Source organism: Mustela nigripes, chromosome 15, assembly GCF_022355385.1.
Source record: "Mustela nigripes isolate SB6536 chromosome 15, MUSNIG.SB6536, whole genome shotgun sequence".
In the NCBI taxonomy this organism is placed as follows: domain Eukaryota; kingdom Metazoa; phylum Chordata; class Mammalia; order Carnivora; family Mustelidae; genus Mustela; species Mustela nigripes.
In genome coordinates, this window is record NC_081571.1 from 81,475,963 (window position 1) to 81,501,040 (window position 25,078).

The 25,078-nt window shown below is 41.1% G+C and overlaps 1 protein-coding gene across 5 annotated transcripts in view; it reads left to right on the plus strand.

Moving 5' to 3' along the window:
• MYO16 (myosin XVI) overlaps positions 1-25,078 on the plus strand; it is a 576,627-nt gene that overhangs the window by 267,846 nt on the left and 283,703 nt on the right. For all 5 annotated transcript variants that reach the window (XR_009400078.1, XM_059378159.1, XM_059378158.1 and 2 more), the window contains exons 11-12: positions 9,098-9,208; positions 17,167-17,232. Coding sequence is in view for 4 of the 5 variants with exons in the window: in XM_059378159.1 (XP_059234142.1) it covers positions 9,098-9,208; positions 17,167-17,232 (177 nt within the window). In the remaining variant the exon portion in view is untranslated. The remainder of the gene's footprint in view (positions 1-9,097; positions 9,209-17,166; positions 17,233-25,078) is intronic.

Consider the following 25,078-nt stretch of genomic DNA (forward strand, 5'->3'; position numbering starts at 1 on the left):
TTGTCAGAGTCCATAGTCTCTCATGATTCACCTCCCCTTCCAATTTACCCCAACTCCCTTCTCCTCTCTAACTCCCCATGTCCTCCATGCTATTTGTTATGCTCCACAAATAAGTGAAACCATATGATAATTGACTCTCTCTGCTTGACTTAGTCCTCCTTTTGATTATTATATAAAGTATGGTTTTTGGAAGTATCTCTTGGTGTATTCTGTGTGTGTTTGTTGGGGAGGGGGTAATGTGTGTGCCACAGTGCCCAGGTTATGGGAGATCAGTCTGGTGAGCTTGGGGCTATAGAAAACAGTACATTTCCCTAGAGAAATAAATGATCTTTAAATGCTTCATGTTTTATAAATGGCAGAATAATTTTATAAATGTCAGAGTAATCCTTGAAACTGGTTTGTTTCACGGTATCTAATTTTGAATATATTAAAGACATTTTAGCTAGATTTTTCTAAGGGCATCTTTTCAAGATTTAGTTTCATTAATTTTGTTATTTAAACATAACTAATAAACATGTTTTTTAATTTTGAGATACTTTAAAATTTCAGCAGGTGTATTTGTCATCTTAGGCTACTGTAACAAATACTAACACTGGGTAGCTTAGGCAGCAGATGCTTATTTTTCACAGTTCTGAAGACTTGAAGTACAAGGTCAAGGTGCCAGCTGTTAAGGTTTCTGATGAACGTCCCCTTCCTGGCTGCTTTCTCCTGGTGTCCTCGCATGGGGGTTGAGCGGGGGAGGAAACAGAGAGAGGAAGGAACTGTCCGGTGTCTCTCAGAAGTGTGCCAATCCGATGGGATCAGGGACCCACCCCTATGACCTTCTCTAACCTTCATTGCCTCCTTAAGACCCCATGTCCAAAGAGTCGCATTGAGAGCCTCCACACATGAATTTGGAGGAAAGCAGCTTATCTGCTGTAGTAGGCAAATTAAATGTTAGTAAGATGGAAAGCCAAGTTCTTTCTTAACTTTCTCAAGGGTCCTATGAACTTCCTATAACCTTAAATGCATATTACTGAGTGAAAGAAGCTGGTCTGAAAAGGGTGTACAGCGTATGATTCTAGTAATTGACATTCCGGAAAAGGCCAAACCATGGAGACTGTACAAGTTCACAGGCTGCCTGGGCTGGTGTGGGGAGGGGTGGAGAGGTGGAGTCTAGGGGGGTGTTAGGGCATTGAAACTGCCCTCTATGATTTTACAGAGATGGGTGTGTGTCATTCCACATGTGTATAAAACCCCAGAATGTACAACACCCAGAGTGAGCCCCGATGTACCCCATGGACTTGGGGTGATGGTGACGTGTCCATGGAGGTGCAGCTGTAACAAATGTCATCATTCTGGTGGAGAGTGTTGATGCTGGAGAAGGCTGTGCACGCGTGGGAAATCTCTGTCCCTCTCAGCTTTGCTGTGAATCTAAAACTGCTCTGAAAACTCAAGATATTAGGGGTGCCTGGGCAGTCCAGTTGGTTAAGCGTTCAGCTCTTGGTTTCGGTTCAGGTCATGACCCCTGGGTCCTGAGACGGAGCCCTTCATGGGGCTCTGTGCTCAGTGGGGAGTTTGTTTGAGATTCTCTCTCTCCCTCTGCCACTCCCCCCAATAACACCACATGTTCTCTCTCTCTCTCCCTCCCAAATAAATAAAATCTTTAATTAATTAATTAATTAAAATCTTTAAAAAAGAGAGGACACTCACAACATGATACCAGGTTTAACCCTTATAGAATGGCCTTTCTGATTTTAATGTAAACTCTTTGTAATTATACAATTTATAGTTGCATCCTAGACCTTAAAGGCAGTTGCAGTCATGTTCAGTTTTTCAGGTTTTGTGTTTTTCAGGTTTTGTGTTCATACATTATTGATGGAACATTCACGTGTTCTCATTGCCCTCTGTGGGCACCACGGGCCTCTCTCCTTGGCCGTGAGGTGCGTCGGTGATTCTCTCCCAAGGAAGACCAACAATCCACTGACCGAGTTATACTTTAAAAGTGTTTTAAAAAAGACTCGTCAAAACAAGAACATTCTGAGGAACATCTTAGGGAGAAGTACATAATGGAGACATTTTTGTAAAAAATTGAAACAAAACCCACAGAATCTCTTCTTCCAGATTTTTATAAAATGTAGGTTTTATCAAATGGTTACTGTGTGAGGGAATATTTCAAGGCTTGATTTAAACTTTTGGGTTTCAATAATCACCAAAATGAACACATAATATCTCTGAGAAGACAGAAAGTTGCCTAAAAGTGCAAGACATTCCTCCTTTGATTTCCTTTCCAGTCTTCCTTCCCCCTTTGCTCCTCCCCCTGCATTCTCCCTTCACTCTGATCGTCTGACTTCTTTCCCTCTCCCTTCACTTCCTTCCTCTGTGAATATATTTCTTTAAATTTCGTTCACGCTTGAAATTCCAATTTTTATGCCACTGAGTGAAGGCATATTAGCCTGGGAGTTCAGAGAAAGGCAGGTGCTTTGGTTACGTCTGCTGCTGAAAGTCTATGACTCAGAGGTTCCTTGACCTCATCAGCTTCATCTGTGAAATGGGTACATGGTATAGGTCTCACAGGGTTGCTAGGAAGCTGACAGAAATGAGGGCTTATCATACATTTACCAAGAACAGAGTAAAATGCAGTAAGATGTATTTATATTTTCATTGTTATTGATATACACTGACTGTATGGTAGCTTTTGCCAGAATGGCTGAATTTAACTGCTCTTGATGTAATTCCAGTCAACGCACCCACAGAGTTTATTTTCATCAATGCAAGTGTAGGTGACTTCAAACACTAATAATACAGAATTATACTTTATGTGAACATTGCAGTGCTTAAACATGCATTCGCCTGCATTGTCTTAATCCTCAAAATACCACTGTGGGCGAGTTACTATCCCTCTTCATCGCTTGACTTATATTCAATTTACAGATTAAGGTTTTGTTTTTAAGGAGTTGTTTATTCATCTGGGAGAGAGGGTGCATATGCATGTATGCAAGCAGGGGAGGGGCTGAAGAGCAGCTCCCCGCCGACTGCAGAGTCCCCTGTACAGGGCCTTGTCCCATGACCCTGAGATCATGACCTGAGCCAAAACCAAGAGTGGGATGCCTAACCGACTGAGCCACCTAGGCACCCCATAAATTACAAAATGGCCAAACTTCAGAACTCTAAGCAAATGGCTGAGAATCACAAGTGTTTCTTTTACTCTGGATCTTGTTCTGTGCTGGGGGCACGGCAGGAGAGCCCGCGGACCTGTGATGGTTGTATGAACAGGAGAGGGGGTTCCCGGCTGCATGTTGGTACAAGAGTTTTGAAGATTGGTGAGAATTCTCTTTCTGTGGTCCACAGACACACCTATCTCCATGCACACGAAAGTATAAATCCTTGGCATGTCAAAGCACCAGTAAGTGAAAGGACCTGGTAGGTTTTACTGTGGTGGAAACATCTAACAGGATAACAAGAGCAGGAGGGAATAGCTAAAATGCTGTCTAGCCATGGTGATGAGCTTAAGTTTTGGAAAACTTAGTATTTGTCAGATTATTACCTTATTCTCTGCTAGGACCACCCAGGTCAGCTAGTTTTTTCCCTGACTTCCTCTTTCCTCTTAATTCATGAATATTCGGTTCTTTCCTCTCCTCAAGATACTCTGGCTTTTCTCCCATTTGTCAGACCACCGCTTTTATCTGCCAGACGTGTGGTCTCTGCGCATAGACTGCTCATCTCCCAGAGGGAAAAGCCCCAAACAAACAAAACAGTAAAGGGAACGGCTCTCCGTGCGGTGTGGACAAGGGGAGACCAGGAACTGGGGAAGTCAGAATATTCCCAAACGTTAAGCTCCCTTTGGATCTCGAAACATTTCTCCAAGTGTTTCTCTGAAGTTTGTCCCGACTTTCTGTCCTGAACTATATCTAATTTATGTTCTAGATGTCTCCTCTTACAGAGATAGAGAAACGTATGTCCATAGAAATCATAGTGGTCAGCCCTAGAGGGGGGACGTTAATCCTTTTTATGTATTTACCCCATCTCTGTTTTGCCTTCTGTTGTCTTTGTTAGGTGGACGTGGGCAGTAGACATTACGGAGTCTACAACTAGAGCATAGAGATACTCAGAGGTGTCTTTTTCTTTTCCTCTCCACTTGCTAGCAGGTGTCCCCGGGCTTCTGAATCTTGAGGCGCGGATGGTTTTTGCGGATGGTGCTATGTACGAGCTGGGGTCTGTTCTGTTTTCACACGGCTCTCACACAACGTGTCACATTTCCTTAGTGCACACAGACGAGGGTGTCTTCACATGTTGGCTGTCAGTTTCACAGTTTCCCTAACCCAGGGAACAGCTGTGACCCTGTGGCTGGAAATCCTTAAGAACCCCAACGAGATGTCTGCAAAAACTCTTCCGGGCTTGTCGGAACGAATGCCGACTTCTGTTAGTACTCTCCATGCTTTTTCTAAACAGAACCCCAGAAATTTGCATTGAGCTGGTTAGAGCTGTAGTTATAAAAGGAAGTTTATTATAGAAGAAATGAAATCCATTTCTTCTAGAGAAAAAAATCTTGCTCTTAATTTGTCTCTTTTTTGTGATACTTTGGGAGGGGAATATGTATACTACCTTGATGAAGCCTCTTGTCTTATTTTTGCATTGTTCAAAGCTATTGCAATCCACTGTTGGCTTGTACCATATCATGAACATGCATGAACATGTATATATATGTGTACTAACATGGATGTATAATATGCATAGATATACATATGCACATCTGTATCTGTTTTCTGGGGTGCATATCTGTGTGCAAGGAGGTGTGTACATTTTTGTATGTTCAGGAAATGCTTGCAGAGACACTGGAAAAAAAAGATATATACATCCGTCTCTCGATTGATAATGAAAATTTCCTTTTATGTCTGTGTATAAAGACTTCAGCCAGTAGGTTTTTAATTCCTTAGAAATACATCCTTTCCCGTTGGTACTTATTTTCTGAATGACTTTCCTGTCTAAGGACACACACTTGCATCTGTGATCCCAAGTACGATGCAGTTGCATCAGTGTAAGTATTGCTTCGACCTCCTCTGCGGGTCTGAGTTGTAAACGCCGCGAATCCCCACCCTCGGGAGCCTGGCAGCTCCTTGCCCAGCTGTCCCAGCAGCCGCCCTGTCTTCCCGCGCACCTCTCTCCCCCTCCGCCGCCACGGGTCCCATTTCCTCCAGCTCTGCCGCTCACAGGACCTCATGGCCCTTACGGCTTTCTCCCCTCTCCCTGCGCGCCTCCTCCTCGAGCCCGCGGGCTGGCCTCGCAGCCTTAGGCCCAGGCGCAGCTTTGCTGTGACCTCATGGGAGATGACTTCTCAGACCCCCAGCGGGAGGGCACTCTCACTCTTCAGAGCACCCTCCAGTTCTCCCCCCTACACTTTTCAGGACTGTAGTTTCTTACTTGCGTCCTTCCTTCTCTGCCAGCAGACTGTAAGAGTGTAAGACCTCAGCGCTCTGCTCCCTCTCTGGTCTCCCCTCTAGCATGTGCCTGGCAAAGAGCCCCTGAGCAAGAAGCGGACCTGCGAAGGACTGAATATGTTGCCGGATTATCCGTTATCGGCTAGACTTTCTCCACTATTCCCCGACGGGGATTGTCTCAGCTTCTCCTTCTGACCTAGCTGCTGTGTGACCCAGGGAAACTGTGCAGCCTCTCTGGGCTTTAAGTTCTGCATCTCCTGGTTAAGGAGGTCGGAACTATATCCATAAATTTCAAAATTTTTTAAATTACTACTTCAGAGCAGATCCTTTCCCAAAAAAGGGATCTGTGAATGTGAAATCTGGGTTTTAGAGCGGATGAGAGCTGAGGGTTTCCGCTGAGAGCTGCGGACCCTGGCTGGGGTCGTCGGCAGATGCTCACCTCCTCCTTTCTCCGAAGGCGGTGCTCAGGGAAGTTGGCAGCAAGTTTGCCTCTGGTGCGCACGACCCTCTGCATCTGTCTGTCTAGGTAACGACACACCCCGTCACTGCACACTTATCTACAGAGCAGACACTTGCCAGGCCTCCACACAGACTCACCCTCACGGCCTCCCGCAAGGGACACACCATCGTCTTTTATATCATAAGCGATGACGGAAAGTGACTTAGTAACGTTGGGGAAGAGAAAGGCTCAGGGCCCCCCATCCGGGGAGATACACCACTGAGATTTACACACAGTCATCCCTATTAGTACAAAAAGAATCGGAGCCTGAGACACACTTCTGTAGCATTTTTTTAAGTGAGAAAGCTCAGTTTGGTGTGTAAGTTTTTTTACCCAGGTCAGCGTGACTGGTGGAAAACGCAGCACAAAACGCTGCCTGGGTGGAGGGGACTGCTGGTCACTGCCCCCGAGGCATCCTGGGCTTACCAGACTCTTTTTTTTTTTTTTAAGATTTTATTTATTTATTTATTTGATAGAAATCACAAGTAGGCAGAGAGGTAGGCAGAGAGAGAGGGGAAAGCAGACTCCCCGCCGAGCAGAGAGCCTGATGCGGGGCTGGATCCCAGGACCCTGGGATCCTGATTGGAGTCAAAGGCAGAGGCTTAACCCACTGAGACACCCAGGTGCCCCTACGAGACTCTTAAGTAGAGCTAAGTGTTTAGTGTGGAAAAAAGAACAACTCCTACCCACGATCCCAGGACTGATTCTGACCAGCAGGGAGAGTATCAGGAGAGGCGGGACATTTGACTTCCATTTTTATCAGCCCCGAGTACCAACTTTCAGATTCTACTCTTGACTAGTTAAGTGAATATTTCTGACAGTATTGAAGTCTTCCAGCTATGCCTGTGGCTAATTAAAATGCCCTAGTCAGCTAATGTTAATGAGACTATGTGCTATGCTCCATACAGGTTAATTCTGAACCATATGTTGAGGCCTATTTCTTTAAAATGTGCAAAAGCAAAGAAAATGAACTCAGGGTGTTGGCTGAGTGTATGCACGGTATGGGGAGAAGAGAGGCTTTTTCTTGACCTTTATGCAGTCTGCAGTACTTTACAAATTGATTTTTTATATGTTTATTTTACTTCTGCCATAGTCTTTTATTATTTTTTATATTTAAATTTTGTTTTATTTTTTCAATGTTCAAGATACATTGTTTATGCACCACACCCAGTGCTCCATGCAATACGTGCCCTCCATAATACCCACCAGCAGACTCACCCAACGCCTGACCACCCCTCTCCTCCAAAACCCTCAGTTTGTTTCTTAGAGTCCACGTCTCTCATGGTTCATCTCCCCCTCCGATTTCCCTCAACTCCCTTCTCCTCTCCGTCTCCCCATGTCCTCCATGTTATACCTTATGCTCCACAAGTAAGTGAAACCATATGATACTTGACTCTCTCTGCTTGACTTACTTCACTCAGCATAATCTCTTCCAGTCCCGTCCATGTTGTTACAAAAGTTGGGTATTCGTCCTTTCTGATGGAGGCATCATACTCCATAGTGTATATGGACCACATCTTCCTTATCCATTCGTCCGTTGAAGGGCATCTTGGCTCTTTCTACTGTTTGGTAACTGTGTCCATTGCTCTATGAACCCTGGGGTACAAACTAATTTTTAATACACAAACAACTTTCTCTTGGAATATGGTGTTTGCCACTTACCCAAATGGTGATATTTCCCATACCAGAGCCCATTGGGTTATACCCTTCTAAGTGGGAGACATGACAAACCACTCTTCTGATCACTTGAGATTCCCAGGAAAGAATCTGAGGTTCCATTGTGAGTACATTAGGATTAGAGGAAGCCTGGGAGAGCACAGACTTGAATTTATGAACTCCTGAGAAAGATTCCATTTTGCGAATCCGTCATTCACAGCAGAGAGATCACCCTACACTTAGATTTTTTTTTAATGTTCCATATCTGTCAATGCTATAAACACCTAGCTGATAAACAGTAATATTTAAGTCCAAATTCTTTAACAGTGATACATCCGAGGATAAGAAATGTAGTGCAAATACAATACAAAAGGGGAATGTTGATACAGAATACAGACATGAACGTAATGATACAAAATAAGCTTGCTGTTGTTAAAAATTCACCATGGACACCGATGAACTCACAGAGGCATGGATAAGAGTATTCTTCGTCTTTGGCTCCTCTGTGTTTGACAAAAGAAAACCAAGGCTGTCCTCACAGATCAAGGGTCTGCTTTGCACAACCTACCTTGTATAGGTAAAATTAAACATGGTCAATTCTGAACTTGCAAATTATAGGTTTTTGCCCAATTAAATCATCCAAATTCATCTTTTTTAATTGAAATATTTGGCAGTTTTATAACTCTATCACAGGGAATCATGTTTTTCTTTATGACAGAATTATCTGACTCTCACAGCTACTTTCATTGTAGGAGTCATGTAGAGAAGAATAAAAATCCCAAGCCAAAATTCTAGAGTCTTTCAAAATCTGGCCTCCTCCCCCATGTGTGCGGAAGCTACATTCCAGGCTCACCGGCTCCTTCAGCATGCCAACAACAGTAATGGGAGAAGTTCTGCTTTAGCTTTGGAAACACTGCAGACACGTGAGCTTTTCAGCTGCCGGGCGTAGAGGACGCAGGGCAGCTCAGAGCAGTCTACGTTTTGAGTGGGGACTAGGAAAGTCAACGTGCTGGAATGGTTCTGGCAGACTGATGCCTTTGCAGGACGGAAGATGGCACTGGGGGTTTTGGGGTTAGCGTGTGTGCGAGCACTTGTGCACGGTCGTGGGCACAGGACAGAAACTGTCATCTGAAGACATCTCTCTGTGGCTTTGGAATTTTTTTGTTCCTTCTTCTACGTGAACCATCTCTTTTTTTTTTTTTTTTTTAAGATTTTTATTTATTTGACAGACAGAGACCACAAGTAGGCAGAGAGGCAAGCAGAGAGAGAAAGAGAGAGAGGAAGGAGGAAGCAGGCTCCCTGGCTAGAAAAGAGCCCAATGCAGGACTCTGAGATCATGACCTGAGCTGAAGGCAGAGGCTTCACCCACTGAGCCATCCAGGCAGCCCACCATCTCGTTTTTTAATAATGGTTTCAAACTCACGTGGTCTCTAAGTGTTTGACATGAATAGGAAATGGAACATCCAACTGTGAAGAGAGTTGATTGGAAAGCAATTAGAATTGATCTTTTTGTTTGTCTTCCCAGGTCAAGCTGATGCCTCCCGCTCCCAGCGATGACCTGGCGACGCTCAGTGAGCTGAACGATGGCACCCTGCTTTACGAGATTCAGAAGCGCTTTGGGAACAATCAGATATACGTAAGTGCCCTTGAGCCGGCTTTGGGTGCTGCTTTGTCTTGCTGCCGATGTCCCCGCTCTGTGCTGCCGACGTCACAAGGAGAGGGCTTACCATTGTTTCTGGTCTTGCTGATAGCGTAAGGTTGATTTCTCAGCATTCAGCTTCATTCTGATTCAGTTCTAAAGCAAGTTCAGCAAAGATCCAAATTTCAGAGCTGTTAAGTGAAAGTTAATACCCTGCGGGCTGATGGCTTTCCTGTTGTCGAGGTTGCTGTGGAAGATCTTGCTAGAAACAGGAGGATCTGCAAGTCACTTCTAAAACGGCTGTTTGTTTCCTGTACTTTACTTAGCCTGCTGGATCTGGAGAGCGAGAGGGCACTGGGCTGGGAGGGTGTTGTCTCTATGAGCATGAAAGGAGTCTGTCGTCCCTTTAAGTTATCAGGAAATGCTTTGTTTGTCAAGTAAATAATCTATACACCAAACTCTGATAGCAGGATATGAATGAATGACTCAGATGACAAATAACACAGAGAATCAATCTGCTGTGCTTCTAGCCCGCTTTATATGTGTTATTTCATCCGACATGCAGAACAATTTAGACACCATGTCGTCTCAGTCCCCATCTCTGTCCGTCGGTCTGTCTCCCTCTGCTTGATTTTGTGATATTCAGCTGAAAGCAATTCAATCAGAACGTCTGTAGAGAAATCTGATGATGCCCATATGTGCTAATTCTTTTTGATAACACTCTCCCCCCACCAGTCTACTGAGAAATTGATTAAGTAATTTTCATGTAAATGCTAAGTCTGAGATTTGCTTATAAGTAATAAATCGTCAGGTGCTGATTAGCCTATGAAAATTCAGTGCAGCATCTTAATGCTTGGATAAATTGCCTGCCACCGTCAATACACTTAGAATTAAATGCTTCTATCAAAATGAGCGGGATTGAGTCCTTGGCATAAAGTGGTGAAAGCTGATGACTCCGCTCTCCGGGACGGCCCCGTTATTTGTGTGTTAGTTTTATTCCATCTTCTCACCTTTGCCAACGTGGTGCAGATCCTTCTCCTGTACGTCCTCCTCCTCCTCCTCCCTACCGAGTTACCAGAGGCCATTGCTTGAATTGTGTTGTGTTTCTTTATTTCCTTCGTGCTTCTCCAGTGCCTCTCTCTCCCCAACGTCCACGTGACCTACCCTCACCCCGGTGGTCGCCGTCCTCATCAAGGCCTTCGCCATCTCTTCTCAACAGCCTCCTGACCCTGCTGAGGAGATCTTGTTCCCTTAGAGTCATTCTTATCATGAACAAATGTGATCTTGACACTCCCAGTCTTAGAGCATCTTTGTGGCGTGTCACTTCTCACAGGAAGATGGCCGCAATCTTCATACACGATCTGGGCCCCAGATACAAGCTGATGCTCTCAGCCCCCGGGCGACAGCCCTTCTGCCCGTGTCAGGATTTTCCTTGGTCTGTTTTTCCTCCCCCTAAGCTTTTCTTTCTACTGCATGGAATAAACACTTAGCTTTATAAACTCCCACTGGGAGTTCTTCAATCTTTAAGTAAACCTCCCCAGCCCTTTCTGATGAAGTCACAGTGGATCTTCTCAGGGCTCGTGATGATCTCCCTCACTGGTGATTTGATGGTGTCCGGTGCTGTGCTAGACGCTGGGATGCATCCATGCTGGGTTTGCTCCCTGGGAGGCCTGGTCAAGCACTTTCCAATCTCAAGGGACAAGTACTTCCGATCTGTTTATCGGAATCACGGCTCCAATTCCTCCCCACACTGGGCCATCTTCTTAGGTCATTTCTGCCCACTGGGTTTCTCTTTCTTTCCGGATCCTGCTTTGCTAAAGTTCACATCAAATGCACATTTGCCGCTGCAGGAGACATGCTTTTCCTCTCCCACACCTGAAATATGGAAGAGCTTAATCGTCTCAGATCAATTTTGTGATAAGTGCTCTGAGCCAGGTTATTTGAACGCGCCTTTAATGGATAGACAAGCCACTTAAACACTATTGATTGAATAATAACAAGTGATTCTTAAAGTGTAACCTGTGGACCATTGGAAGTATGAACTTTTTATTACCATTCTGCTGTGAGAGTAAGCATTTAGAACCTCTTATGACAAGTTGATAGTTTCGTTGCTGTCTGTTGAGTCTAATAAGAATCCAGGTTTGCATTTTGTGGATCTTTGTCTTTTTCAATGCCATGTTTACAGGAATTCACTTGTATCACATTTTACAAAAGTATCAGTTCATGATGCACTGGAAACAGAAGTGTTCCTTCCCACAAATACAAAAACACTGGTTTCAGTGGCTGTGGTGTTCAGAGATGGTCTGCGGACCTCCGCGCCCACTCCCCCGACACGCCCCTCCCCGGCCCTCTTACTCTTCTCCCAGGTTCAGGCTGAAGTGCCTGGTTCAAGTGTCGGGACTGATCCCTCTTTGGTGTCCCACATCTGACTCCCCTGCAAATCTTAGCAGCCCTCCTTTCAGAATGTACACAGAGGGGCCCTCCGCTGCTGCCATCGCCCATCGGGGCCAACATAACACGTGTCTGCTAAAGTAATGTCTAACCGGCATTTTCATCTCTTCTTGCTGTAATCTGACTAGTTATAAGGTGATCTTTCGAGAAGGTCAGTAAGTCGCCTTCCCTTTCCTCCCCTTTCCCTCTGTCTTTCCTTGCCGAAACCCAGGAGCAAACATAACTTGCCCTTTTCTCTAAGTACATATATATTATTTCATTTGGATGTCAGATTGCAAAGGTTCCACATAGCGCATAGCAGAAGGATGAGCCCAAACCATCCAACAAAATGAATTGTAAGAATTGAGACATTTACTTGCTAAATAATGCAGAGAATAAAGGCATTTCTTTCTCTGAATAATCACTGTCACATAGGACAGCGGAAATAGAATACACAATCAAGTTTCTTTTGGATGGCACATAAACGTGAAGGTAATATTCTCTTTGTAACCACAACTGGTGGGACTCAACACTCATAAAGAAAGAAACCCCCCAAATAAACACAGGCTCCTGTTACATCTGGTTAGCTAGGTAGGCAGCTTGGCTCACCTGAGCCACTTACTAACGGAACATTCCCCTCCAGGGGCCCCACTGGGGTTTAGTAGGTCTTTTTTGTAGGGGCAGCTCAGGAGGCTAAAGTTGACCAGCTTGTGTCAGAAGCTGAAGTATCTCTCAGTAGGAGGCTATTTGAAATTAGGAGGACAGACGCATTTCCCCCCAGATGACACTGCCCCCTAGCCTGGAATCCGAAGATGCACCCGCCATATACAATCCCTTTCGTGCCATTCCCTGTCATTCCACTCAAGCTTATAGACCCTGGGGAGCTCTTAACATGTGTGAGCTAGTAACAGTAAAACAGCGATAGTTTAGAAAGATGAGGAAAAGGAAATCTGTAGTTTTCTAAATTAAAAAAAAAATATTTCTCTGCAAAACATTTACAGCATTACCTTTCATCAAAGCAGCCTCTTGAGAATATGGCATAGACCTGTATAAACTCGTAAGTTAGGAGTCCATTGTTAACATGCAGATCACACTTTTCTAGAATATTTTTTGTTGTTGTTCATCACAAAATACATTTGCAAAGACAGTCTCAGATTCCTTCATTAATTAGATCAAAATAAAAATTATATCTCAATAGAAAAGTGCAATTTAGAAGCATATTTGGATGCGTATTTTTCCTTCCTTAGCAGATTTCTCCTTTCTCCCTCAGTCTACTTTTTTTCTTTATTTTTCTGAGTAATTTTCAGATACTTCAGTACAAAGGTTCCCATTTGGTTCAATCATTTTACTTTTCTTTTCTCCTTTACTTGGCTATAGAATCCTGGCCAGTCCTTCCATTGAAGTCAATGTTGTCTTGAATCACAACATGTAAAGAGTCACACACCACTCAGGAGTGTATGGTTTCATGAATTTTCATTTGGTGAACATGCCTAGGTAGCCAGCAGCTTCATAAAGAAATGGAATAGTAAGAAGCCCCTTCCTCAGTTTACCCTACCCATCACAAAAGATTTTGGCATATATAGGTACAGATTCGTTTTGTTTCTTTTTGTTGTTGTTGTTGTTGTTTCTGGACTTCATATAAAAGGACTCACCCAGTGTGCTCTCTTTTGTGTCTGCCCTCTTTTCTTTCTTTCTTCCTTTCTTTCTTTCTTTCTTTCTTTCTTTCTTTCTTTCTTTCTTTCTTTCTTTCTTTTTAAGGATTTTATTCATTTATATGAGAGAGAGCACAAGCGAGAGAGCAGGAGAGGGAGAGGGAGAAGCAGACTCCCCACTGAGCAGGGAACCCGATGTGGGGCTTGATCCCAGGACCCTGAGATTATGACCTGAGCTGAAGGCAGTCTTTTTTTTTTTTTTTTTAAAGATTTTATTTATTTATTTGACAGAGAGAGATCACAGTAGACAGAGAGGCAGGCAGAGAGAGAAGAGGGGAAGCAGGCTCCCTGCTGAGCAAAGAGCCCCACGCGGGGCTTGATCCCAGAACCCTGAGATCATGACCTGAGCCAAAGGCAGTGGCTTAATCCACTGAGCCACCCCGGCGCCCCTGAAGGCAGTCTTTCTGAGCCACCCAGGCACCCTTGCCCACTTTGATTCGTTGTTGTGTTTCTGATAAACGTCTATCCTATTCCTTGCAGCAATAGCTGATTTTTACTCCTCTAAAATCAGTTGCTGTGTGGATATATGCTCATTTATTTATTTACTCTACAGTGGAAGAACACTGGAGTTGTCTCCACTGTTCGGTGATTGAATTCTGCTGTTACAATTACGTGAATTTTGTGGGTGATACTGTTATAAACCATCTTGGTCCCTTTTTGGCAACATGTGTACACAAATATTTCCATGAGACAGCATACAGCTATTTTCGTGGGACGTGAACCGAGCCTTGGACCGCCAGCGTTGCAGGTACCTCCAGCCTGAGTAAATACAATGAAACACTTTCTCATAGTGGATACACTCCCACCACAGACCTTGGTCTTAATGTTTCCCCGTGTAGACTCCCACTGCTGCATTGCCATGGCGTTTCTGTGGTTGGTGACCAGATGACCCTGGCAAGTGGGTCTGTCTTCTGTTGTATGGATTCGTTTGTGCCTAAACCAGTACTGAGCTATCTTAATCACTAAAGCAGATAATAAATCTTGATCTAGAGAAGTCCTCTATATATCATGGAGGGTTAATATCCCTCCTTTCTCTGGGACATTTAAAAATTTTCGGTGTAGAAGTCTTGACCTTTTATATTAGATCTGTTTCTAGGCCTCTTTCAAACTCTGACGCTATAAGAAATGTTATTTTCTTACTGAAAATAACAAGCAAATTTCATTTTTTTATGGTGTATTGCAAATATAGGGATATAGTTTCATTGGGAAATTCATGTTTTTTCTGCCCAATTTACTAAGTTCATATGTAAATATTAATTTAAATGGAGATTCTTTTGGATGCTCTGCGTATACCGCATATAGTATATAATGACTTTTATTTTTGTCTTAAATCTTGACAGTTTCCTTACTCTTGTTTTATTTCACGGGATGGCCCTCTTAATAAAAAGATGATGGGGGCGCCTGGGTGGCTCAGTGGTTAAGCCGCTGCCTTCGGCTCAGGTCATGATCTCAGGGTCCTGGGATCGAGTCCCACATCGGGCTCTCTGCTCAGCAGGGAGCCTGCTTCCTCCTCTCTCTCTCTCTGCCTGCCTCTCTGCATACTTGTGATCTCTGTCAAATAAATAAATAAAATCTTTAAAATAAAAAGATGATGGGAGGTAACAATAAGCTAAAATAGTCATCCCTGTCTCATTTTGGATCTCAGGGAAGAGCTTTCGATGTTTTATCATTAAACAAGTTGTTCGCAGTAGCTCTGCCATAGGTGTGGTTAAATTTCATTAGATTGAGGCAGTTCTTTATATTTATAGTTTTCAAAATTATTATTTTTAATTAGTAAGCACTGAATGCTATGAAAAGTTTTTTGACTGTTGAGTCTATTTTGAGATGATCATATGGCTTTTTTCCTTCACTTTTTAGTATTATAAATTACAAGAGTTGACTTACTAATATGAAGCCAACCTTATGTTACTAGAACAAATCCGAGCTGGTTGAAGCAGATTATCTGTTGAATGTATTACTGGATTTAATTTGTCAATAGTTTGTCAGGGTTTTTGCATGTACTTTATGGAAGAGAAGTGCCTGTAATCTTCCTTTCTTTCAATACACTACTTTGGTGTTTTCTCTACTGTTATTTTCTGGAGCAATGTATATTTGCTCATTTTGCTTTTTTGTTCATGAATGTTGGGAAGAATTCACCAGTGAAGTTTAAATTTTCTTTGTGGAAAGGTTTTTAGACATAGATTCAAAATTTCTTTTACAGAAAAAAAAGTAGTCAGATGTTCTGTATCTTATTGTGTTGGTTGTCGTCCACATTATCTAAATATCCATCATGGCTAAAATGGGATTCCCAGTATCTCTTCAGCTGTTTTCATGTCTGTAGCAATGTCATATTTAGGATATGTAGTTTGCGCATTTTGTCTTGTTTTCTCAATCTTGTTAGGGTACTCAACATTTTATTACACTATTCAAAAGACCACCTTTTGACTTTTGCTTCTAGTCCATTAATTTCTGCTGTTATACTGATTTTATTTCTTTATATTTTGATGTAATTTGATGAGCTCTTCAAAAAGTATACTTAGATCATAATTACCAGCCTTCCTTCTTTTTTAACATTATAAATAGCATATCAGATAATCATTTCTATACTAAGTATATCTTTGGTTGCATCTCACAAATTAGGATATGTTATAATCAAAATATCTTCTCTTTTGCATTGCAGCTCATTTTTTGGCTCATAGGTTATTTGCAGATGCATCATAGAATTCCCAAACATTTGGTGATTTTCTAGATATCCATTATTATAATTCTGGCATGATCAGAGATCCTACCCTATGTGGTTCATGTCCTTTACATGTAATGAAACTGAGCTGTGTTCAATTTCAAAGAATGTATATTCTGCAATTGTTTGGTAACAGTGTTGTATATGAGTCAATGAATCACTTGGTAATTATTTATTTCAAAATTGTATCTGCTTATTCCATGAGTTACTAAGAAAAAAATTGTTTAAAATTCCCTCTGTCATTGTGAATTAATCTTTCTCCTTACAGCTGTTTTTGCTTCATATATTTTGTGCTTGATTTTAGTCTCATAGAAATTTTAAATGCTATATCTTCCTGGTTGATTTAATATTTTATCATTGTGAAATGCTCATTTATATCCCTTTTATTGTGTGTGTGTGAATTGAGTGTTGCTAAACCACATTTGTTCTGTTCTTATTGTTTGCAGGTGTACCCTGCTTTACCCTTCACTTGCAGATTTTCTTAATCTAGAGAGAGTACTTCAATCTAGTTCATAATCTTCATCCTTAAGAACATTTAGTAGCTTTACATTTGATGTAATTTCTGATTTGGGGGAATTTAAATCTATTATTTAATCCTTGATTTCTATTTATTCCATCTGTTTTTTTTGTGCTTTTATATCTCATTCCTTGTCCTTTTTTATATTAGAAAGTATTTTTATTTGCTTCCTGTTTTTTATTCATTTTTCAATTGTGCATCTTCTGTAGCAGCATAAACTCATTACCACATTTATTTCCTTCAGTATATTTTGCCACATGTTTTAATTTTATATTTTTTATTCAGTCTGATTCTCACAAAACCCCTTTAAGAAAAGCTTTCTTAGAATCCTATCATTTCACTTGTTACATGTTTAATGAATCAAGCATATATGTTTTACTTTATTTCAATTTGACTTTTCTATTTCTTTATTTACAAACTTTATTTACAAACTTTTAAAATAGCTCACAAAATGTTGAAGTATGGCCTTTATTTATTTTCTATATTATGTACAGTGATTTTAAAGTTATATCACTTTTAATTTTAAGTGTTCTCTTTATACAGTCCCCCAACTATTTCTATCCTTTTCTTTTAACAGACTTTTATTGGAGATATCCTCTTGCTTGTCAACCCATTCAAAGAGCTTCCAATTTATTCCACAATGGTGAGTATGAAATTTAAAATATCATTTAAAAATGTGGAATGATGCTCACCAGACATACCTATCCGCATCAAATGATCGGTTCAGAAGAAAGCCCAAAACAATAAGTAAAGTCAAACTTCTCAGAAAATTCTAAATTGATATTTGCATAATAATGACTTTCATTTGTTCTGAGACAAAAATGGAAAAGAATGTGATCTTATCAAAAATGCCTTTGCACTTATAATGTGTCATTTTACTCCAATTGTAGTTACTAGACAAACTTCTAAAATTAAACAATACATGACTCTACTTTCCATACCTTCTTGACTAATTCAAGATCAGGCAGCTTACAGTCCTTATTTCAACATCATCACTTCTTTCAGAATCGTTTTATGAAGTTAAAACAATGAAAATGAGAAAGGACAATATAGAATTTTATGCATTTTTCCAAATGACTTTCCACTTTCAATGATGAGACTCCCAAAATTAAAAGAGAAATTTCTTTTGGAAAATTATTCCAGATAACTGAAAACACGACATAATTTTCAAGTAGTAGTCGATCAAGAAACATCATTGTGCAGCTCTCTCTCTTTTTTTTTTTTTTTTTTTGTGTGAGCACAAGCTGGTTCCAGTGAAAGCAGAATCCTTAATAGGGAGCAGGAGCATGACAAAGAGGCAAGGGGAGCAGGCATGTGTTCCTGAAGAGGGACATGCTCTTAGGTGTTGGAGGGAAAGGCGGCAGGAGAGAGGTTGGAGGGAAAGGGAGAGAGAACACCTGCTTTAAGCTCCCAAGGAATCAATGAAGAATTCTTAAGAAACCTCCCCTGAGACAGAGTGCCCCACTCACTGTCCTAGCCACAGTCCTCGCCAAAGTCACTTGAACTGTTGTTTTAAAACTGCTGCACTTTGCCAGGTGTCCTCACTCCACTCGGGCTGATCCCAGCCTTAGTCTTAGGCCACCTGAGTGTGTGGTCACCTGTTGGGGCAGCACGAGAGCAGTCACCGGCAGTCATCGCAGGAGTTCTATCAGAGGAGTGCAGCCTGACCTGTGATGATGAAATAGGCATGCACTGTTTGTATTTTTACTTCTTTTTATGTCAGTTCTTTTTTTTTTTTTTTTTTTTAATATTTTATCTATTTATTTGACAGACAGAGATCACAAGTAGGCAGAGAGGCAGGCAGAGAGAGAGGAAGGGAAGCAGGCTCCCCGCTGAGCAGAGAGCCTGATGCGGGGCTCGATCCCAGGACCCTGAGATCATGACCTGAGCTGAAGGCAGAGAGGCTTTAACCCACTGAGCCACCCAGGTGCCCCTTTATGTCAGTTCTTAATAGTTTTGTTTTACAAGGATTCTGTTCTTCCAAAGTTTGGGGCATATAATTATTCATGAGTCCTATTTATTTTTTTAATGTTTGTAGAATTTCGAGTGATTTCTTTCCATTCCCAATGTTGGTCATGTATGCCTTCTCTGACTTTTTAGAATCAATTTGCTAGGAATTTCTAGATTGTATTAATCTTTTCCAAGAAAACATTTCCTCACCTAATTTTTTTCTACTATGTATTTATTCTCTATGTGTTTGATCTCTGCTTTTTCTTTTTATTGTCTCCTTTCTAAGTTCTTGGAGTTTCATTTGATAATCATTTAAATTATATAGTTATATTGCCAATTTTCTGCCTTGTATAAATAAGTATTTGGGACTTTTAATTTTGCTTTAACCACAGTTTTCTGCATCTTTTTAAAAAAGATTTTATTTATTTATTTGAGAGAGAGAGCAATAGCAAGAGAAAGCATGAGCAGAGGGGAGAGGCAGAGGGAGAGGGAGAAGCAGGGTCCTTGATGAGCAGGGACCCTGATGCGGGACTCCATCCCAGGACCCTGAGATCGTGACCTGAGCGGAAGGCAGAGACTTAACTGACTGAGCCACCCAGGTGCCTGAGCTTTCTGCATCTTTGATGCTTTCCAAGTTCATTATTCTTCAATTTAAGAGAGACAGCAATAGAAAGAGAGAGAACTCCTGCTATTTCAAACTGCCTATTATTGTGTTGTTTTTGGCTTCTATCTATGGTATTACATTGGGTCATAGAGTCAAAAAGAATCTTATGTTGAGACAAAAGCCAATTTTAGATATTGCATAAAATATATACATATATAGCTATTATATAAATGCTTCTATAGATCTAGCAGTCAAATTATGAGGATTAAGGAAAATATAACATAATGAATTCTTTTAGTACAATATTACTTGTCATGTTATATTCTATTTCAAGTGGAAAAAACTGATTTTCTGGTTTCTTCATTTTTAGGCTATCAGTAGTGGAATAGTTTTCTGGCTTCAAGCAACGTGTTGTATTTGCAGGTCTTTCAGGAATACTTGTTAATGGAGAAAAGGAGAGATATTAAGAGACATATTTCCTTATTAATGTAGGAATAAAACATGATGCAATGAGATTTTTGCATGAAGGGTTCATTAAAACTTAAAATAGTGAATGCGACATATATCCTATACGTATCATCCTTTATATCCATCAATTCCAGTGGGTTCTGGCATGGAATGTAACAGGAAAATAAATATATTTGGCTAAAATAATGCACTGATAAAAAGCTTACAACAAAACTGCCCACTTTTAATAGGTCATAATGAGATTTTACTGTGTTTGGTGTTTTGGAATTCACTTCCATTTTGCAGAATCAAATAGTTTGCACTTTCCTGGTCTACAAGTAGTAATATGTAATATATTATAGACACTGGGTGAGCATCCCCTGTAGCATCCTTAGTACCTTGTGATTTTATGTCAGTTACTTGCATACTGAACCACATCAAGTTATCTTGCTGTCCTATGGACATGCAAGAGAAATTTTCACTTATTTTTATGCTGAGAAATTATGTAATCAAGTTTATGCTTATTATCTTAAATAACAAATTCTGTTCAGATAGTTTAGTTTCTTCCCTCATTAGTTAAATAAAAGAAGAAACTGAAACACTGAATATGATTATATCTATAAAGATTATGTAGACCAGGAAAATGACTTCTGTGTTTCATGTTGAAAAACAAATCCAGGAACATCATCTGTAGCTCACTTTAACTTTATTACCATTAACTGTGTTATGTTAAGCTTTGCATAACATTCATTTCATGGGAGGCCATTAATCATGGATGCAGAGCCTCTACATTGAACTGCATTTTGAGACTAATACAAACACATGGCAGGAAGCAGCCCTCTCCCAGAGGTGGTCCATAGCCGAAAGCAATGTTGATGTGAGGCGAACAGTCATTGGGGGGAGTGGCACCCAGGGGGCCAGAAAGCAGACAGATGTAAATGAAGTATAACCAGCAGGGCGGGGTGCACTGTTGTGCTCCCCATTTATGTTGAAGGTGAGTGACTTTGCTTATTTTAAACATGTAAGGGGTAGGGGAGAAGGAGAAAAGAGAAAAGTAGCCAGATCTTTCTGAATAGGCTTTGCAAAAGAAGCAGGGTTATGATCAGGAACACGAATGCTTCAGCAAACCAAGAAACATTTATTGAGTCCATTAAACACAGTATGTTATGTTAGGTATTAAGGATGTTAGGTATTTGGGGATGCTAAGTAAGCTTCTCCTCATCCTTAAAAACTGCACTGATATTCTAGAGATAATGCATAATCAGATTTCCCTTGTCGATGAGGACAGTAAGATACCTGTATTGAGAATATACACTATTAATTGACAAGTCAGAATGTTGGAGGGAAGGAGGTCTTCCCAAGTTGAGAAGGCATTACTTGGAAAAACAATGGGATTGTTGCAAATCCTAAGGAATGAATAAGATTATGGTAAGGGGAGAGGAAGTATACTTTAAAGAATTGTCTAGAGTCAAACTGTGGGGACCAAAAATATAGGATCATTAGAAGAAGGCACAGACTAATCTTATAAGAGCAAGAAGTTCAAAATGTTAAAGAATTGAAAATCTGGTTTGGATCTACACTTTAAAGCTAAGTTAAGAGAGTTTGAGTTTTAATTTTAGAAAATAAAGACTCACTGGAAACAAACAAGTTCAATACAAATAGTGTTTATAAGTCTTTTGCCATCAGTTTGAGAAGAAGAGACATTTAGGCAGGAAGAATAATTAGTAGGCACTGAAATAATTCAAGAGTAAGCCTAGTATGGGGACTCTGGTGGTAGTGGGCAGAAGTTGAGTGAGTTTCTGAAAGGACACTAAGAACCTCAGAGAATTTCATTTGAGGAACAAATAAGAGAAAAGGCATCCCTTGAAGATACAGGTTTTGATTCTGTGAGTCTAGGAGAATCTATAAGAAAAAAGAGAAGAAAAGAAAAATTGATGAGGAAAAAACAGGTTCAGGTGAATGTACAGTTTTTGGAGGTTAAATTGAAATGTTGAAGTTCTCCCTTGGATGCAAAATCAGGAGTAATTCACATAGATATTTCATTTTAGAAGATTTCTAGGAGTCACACCAAGTTTAAGAATGAGGTAGAAAAATAATAGAAAGCACTGAAGGAGGCGGAGGAAGAGGATAGGGAAAGAGGCCGGGGGAGAGGAAGGGAAGAGAGATGGGGAGACCACAGTGACAGGGCAGGCGGCTGCCAGTAGAGCCGGGTCTAGGGACAGCTGGCTGGCTCGGTTGGTTGAGTGGACTTTGGCACAGGTCTTAATCCTAGGATCCTGGAATGGAGCCTCGCACTCTGGGTCCCTTTCTTCCCCCAATCCCCCAGGTAAAGGGGCACACTCTCTCTCTGTTAAATAGGTAAAATCCTTAAAACAAACAAACAAACAAAAACAGGTGTAATGCACTGTTGAGGTAGTAATTAGAAAAGATAAACATCTTGGTGTTTGTGCCATTGTGGAAACCAGTGAACACATGAATGTCATGAGAATGGACACATCAGCCATAGGTATGCATGGGCCCTCAAACATCCATGTCAGACTGGTCTCAGATATTTCTCACTGTTCCCTTTACTATGGATTTCACAAACCAAAGATGTATCACTTAGAAATCTCAGTGTGCAAAATAATGATGCCATTCCAGATAAAAGACCTGGAGATAATTTCTCAAGATCATATTTATGAGTACACAAGGACACAGAAATGCTCAGAACCCGTGCCCTCCATTGGTGGTGAGATTAAGCTCTCCTACTGTGTGAAATGGCATCTAGTGTAGGGTGTCAGGCTTAGGGCTTCATTAAATGTCAGACCCCGCTTGCTCTTGGTCTCCTAACATTCCCACTGCACGTCTGGTGTGGCACGCAGCTGCATGGCTGAGCGGGGCGTTGTACCCCTGGACGAGTGGGGCTCAAGGAAGACCTGGCGTTGTCTGGGGCTCCTCACGTGGTAGGTCTGCTGCAAAGAGTTCCGCGTCTGTCATCACATCTACTTACAAAAGGCAATGCAATCAGTATAAGAATTATTATTTCCACTTTGGAGGTGAAAACACCAAGCCTTCAGTAGAATTGACAAATTTTCTAAAATCTTCTGTGAGTGGGAGGGACAAAATTTAAAATGAGGTCATGTAACCTCAGAGCAGATGTGTGATGAGCTCCTCTCAGCATCACAAACGTAGAGCCCAGAGGCAATTTTGTTTATTATTGTACGTGATTCTTTGTAAAACAAACAAACAAACAAAAGCACAAGTTTTTTTTTTTTTTTCCAGAATATGTCCTCTATATGGATAGTTACATAGATAATAAGTAAGTAATCCAATCAGGCAAGTAGAGGGACGTATTTTTACCATAGCATGAAGCCAACCACCTCTTAATGTCAGGGAGGTTCCACAGGTTAGGGGACCTGGAGGGCTGGGGAGCCCCCTCATCCATTGTGGAACAGCGTGGTTGGCTTCAGAATTCAGAACAAGGTAGGATTCTGCCAGCTCCCAGCAGTTTACCGAGAGGTGCCTGCATGAAAGTACAGAGAGGTGATTCATAAAAACAAAACAAACAAACAAACAATGAAAAACTAATCCTTATTCATTAGAAGCAGAGAGTCCAGCCTAGGGGCAAAAGGAGGTGCCCATGAATGAGGTTGATGTGATGTCATCTCGCCCATGAGTTCCAATCAAGCACTTAAAATTACCAGTGACCAGAATCTTATTCCCAGATGATGCAGATGGGGAGAGAATAAGGTGAAGGGGAGAGAGAAGGAGTGTGGGATCGGGATGCTGGTCGCTGATGGTAGTTGCTGGACCCGTGAGAACGTGCAATAATATTAATAATGAAAATGACGGTGGTGAGGATAACCAATCTGAACGTTACATGGCTTGTCAGAAGACTGAAACTGCCTAAGTGAAAATCTTCAAGCTTCAATAGAAATAATTAAGTAGAATTGATTACTATCTTAATTAAATGCACTGTTATATTAAAATGACTGTTTTGTATTTATACCCCTTATGAAGCTAAGTATTGACGTTTAGCAGAATTACCAACTATTACGAGGTGTTACCTGGTAATCGAGTCAAGTATTACCAGGTTATAGCAATGGAATATTCTACAACAGAAAGTCTGACACCATGTGGAAAGGAGAGGACTTGAGAAGGGATCTGAGAAGTGTTAGTTTGATTATCGTGAGAAAACATCAATACCCAAGATCCCTTATATGTCTAAAGTCCAGTAAAACTTGGTCTTAAAAGTAGATGTGACCCCGAGGATGTGAAGAAACGGAGTAGGAGTCACACATGCTCCTGGCTGTCTTCTGTCTCTCCTTGTTTGTAACATCTAGTGAAATTCTCTGCAGGATTTTACAGATGGATCGTAAAAGCATTCTGTTAAAATTTGATTAAGACCATGTTGGGCTTGGGACGTGAGATAGTGTTAGTGCAAGTATTCAAAAGGAACAGAAATTTGTCCTGCAAGAAAATAGAGCTGGGCTAGAACTTCCTGGTTGGTTTATGAGTTACAATGTATACATCACTATTATTCATTCTTTTGATATCCATTTTAAATTCTAGAATAATTAAAAAATACAAAAATCTGAGAACTATTTCAAATAAGGAAGTCCTGTTTGCTCGCAAACACTCCTGAGATTGGGACACGGCTATAATGATGTGCTAAGAACACTTCACGTCCTACTTCAATTGCAACATTTGTTTCCTGCATAGAACAGAAAATAAAGCTTTGTTTTAATTATATGGTGTCTTAGATTAGTTTGTGTGGTATGCTATGAACACAGGCAGATTCCTTTTCATAAGCAATGACAACCACTCTCCCGAAACTATTATCCTTTCATCCAGTCACTTTTTAAAAAAAAGATTTTATTTGTTTAATTATTTGAGAGAGAGAGCATGCATGTGCAGGGAAAGAGGCAGAGGGAAGGGAGAAGACTCCCTGCTGAGCAGGGAGCCCAATGTGGGACTCGATCCCAGGACCTGGAGATCATGAGCTGAGCCAAAGGCAGGTGCTTAACTGACTGAGCCCCCCAGGGGCCATTCGTCCAACCTTTTATACGTTCACTATACATAGGCACATATGGTCGTCCCACTGCGGTCAGGGTCACCGCGGGACTGATCCTACTTCTGACATAGCATCGGAAGGTCGGTAGTAGCCTGACGCTGTGTCACGTGTCTGCGTCACTCACTGCACTTGATCATCTTCCGTCACCCCAAGAAGAGGGTGTATACAGGACAAAGAGGTATTTTGAGCCTGCCTTTGGCTCAGGTCATGATATAATAAATAACATCTTTAAAATAAATAAATAAATAAATAAATAATGTATTTTGAGAAAGACAGACCACACCTGTAAAACTTACTACAGTATATTGTTGTAAGTGTTCTTTTTCATTACTAGTTATCATTGGTAATCTCTTACTATGCCCAACTTATAAATTAAACTTTATCATAGTTAGGTATATATAGAAAAACACAATGTATATAGGGTTTGGCACTCTC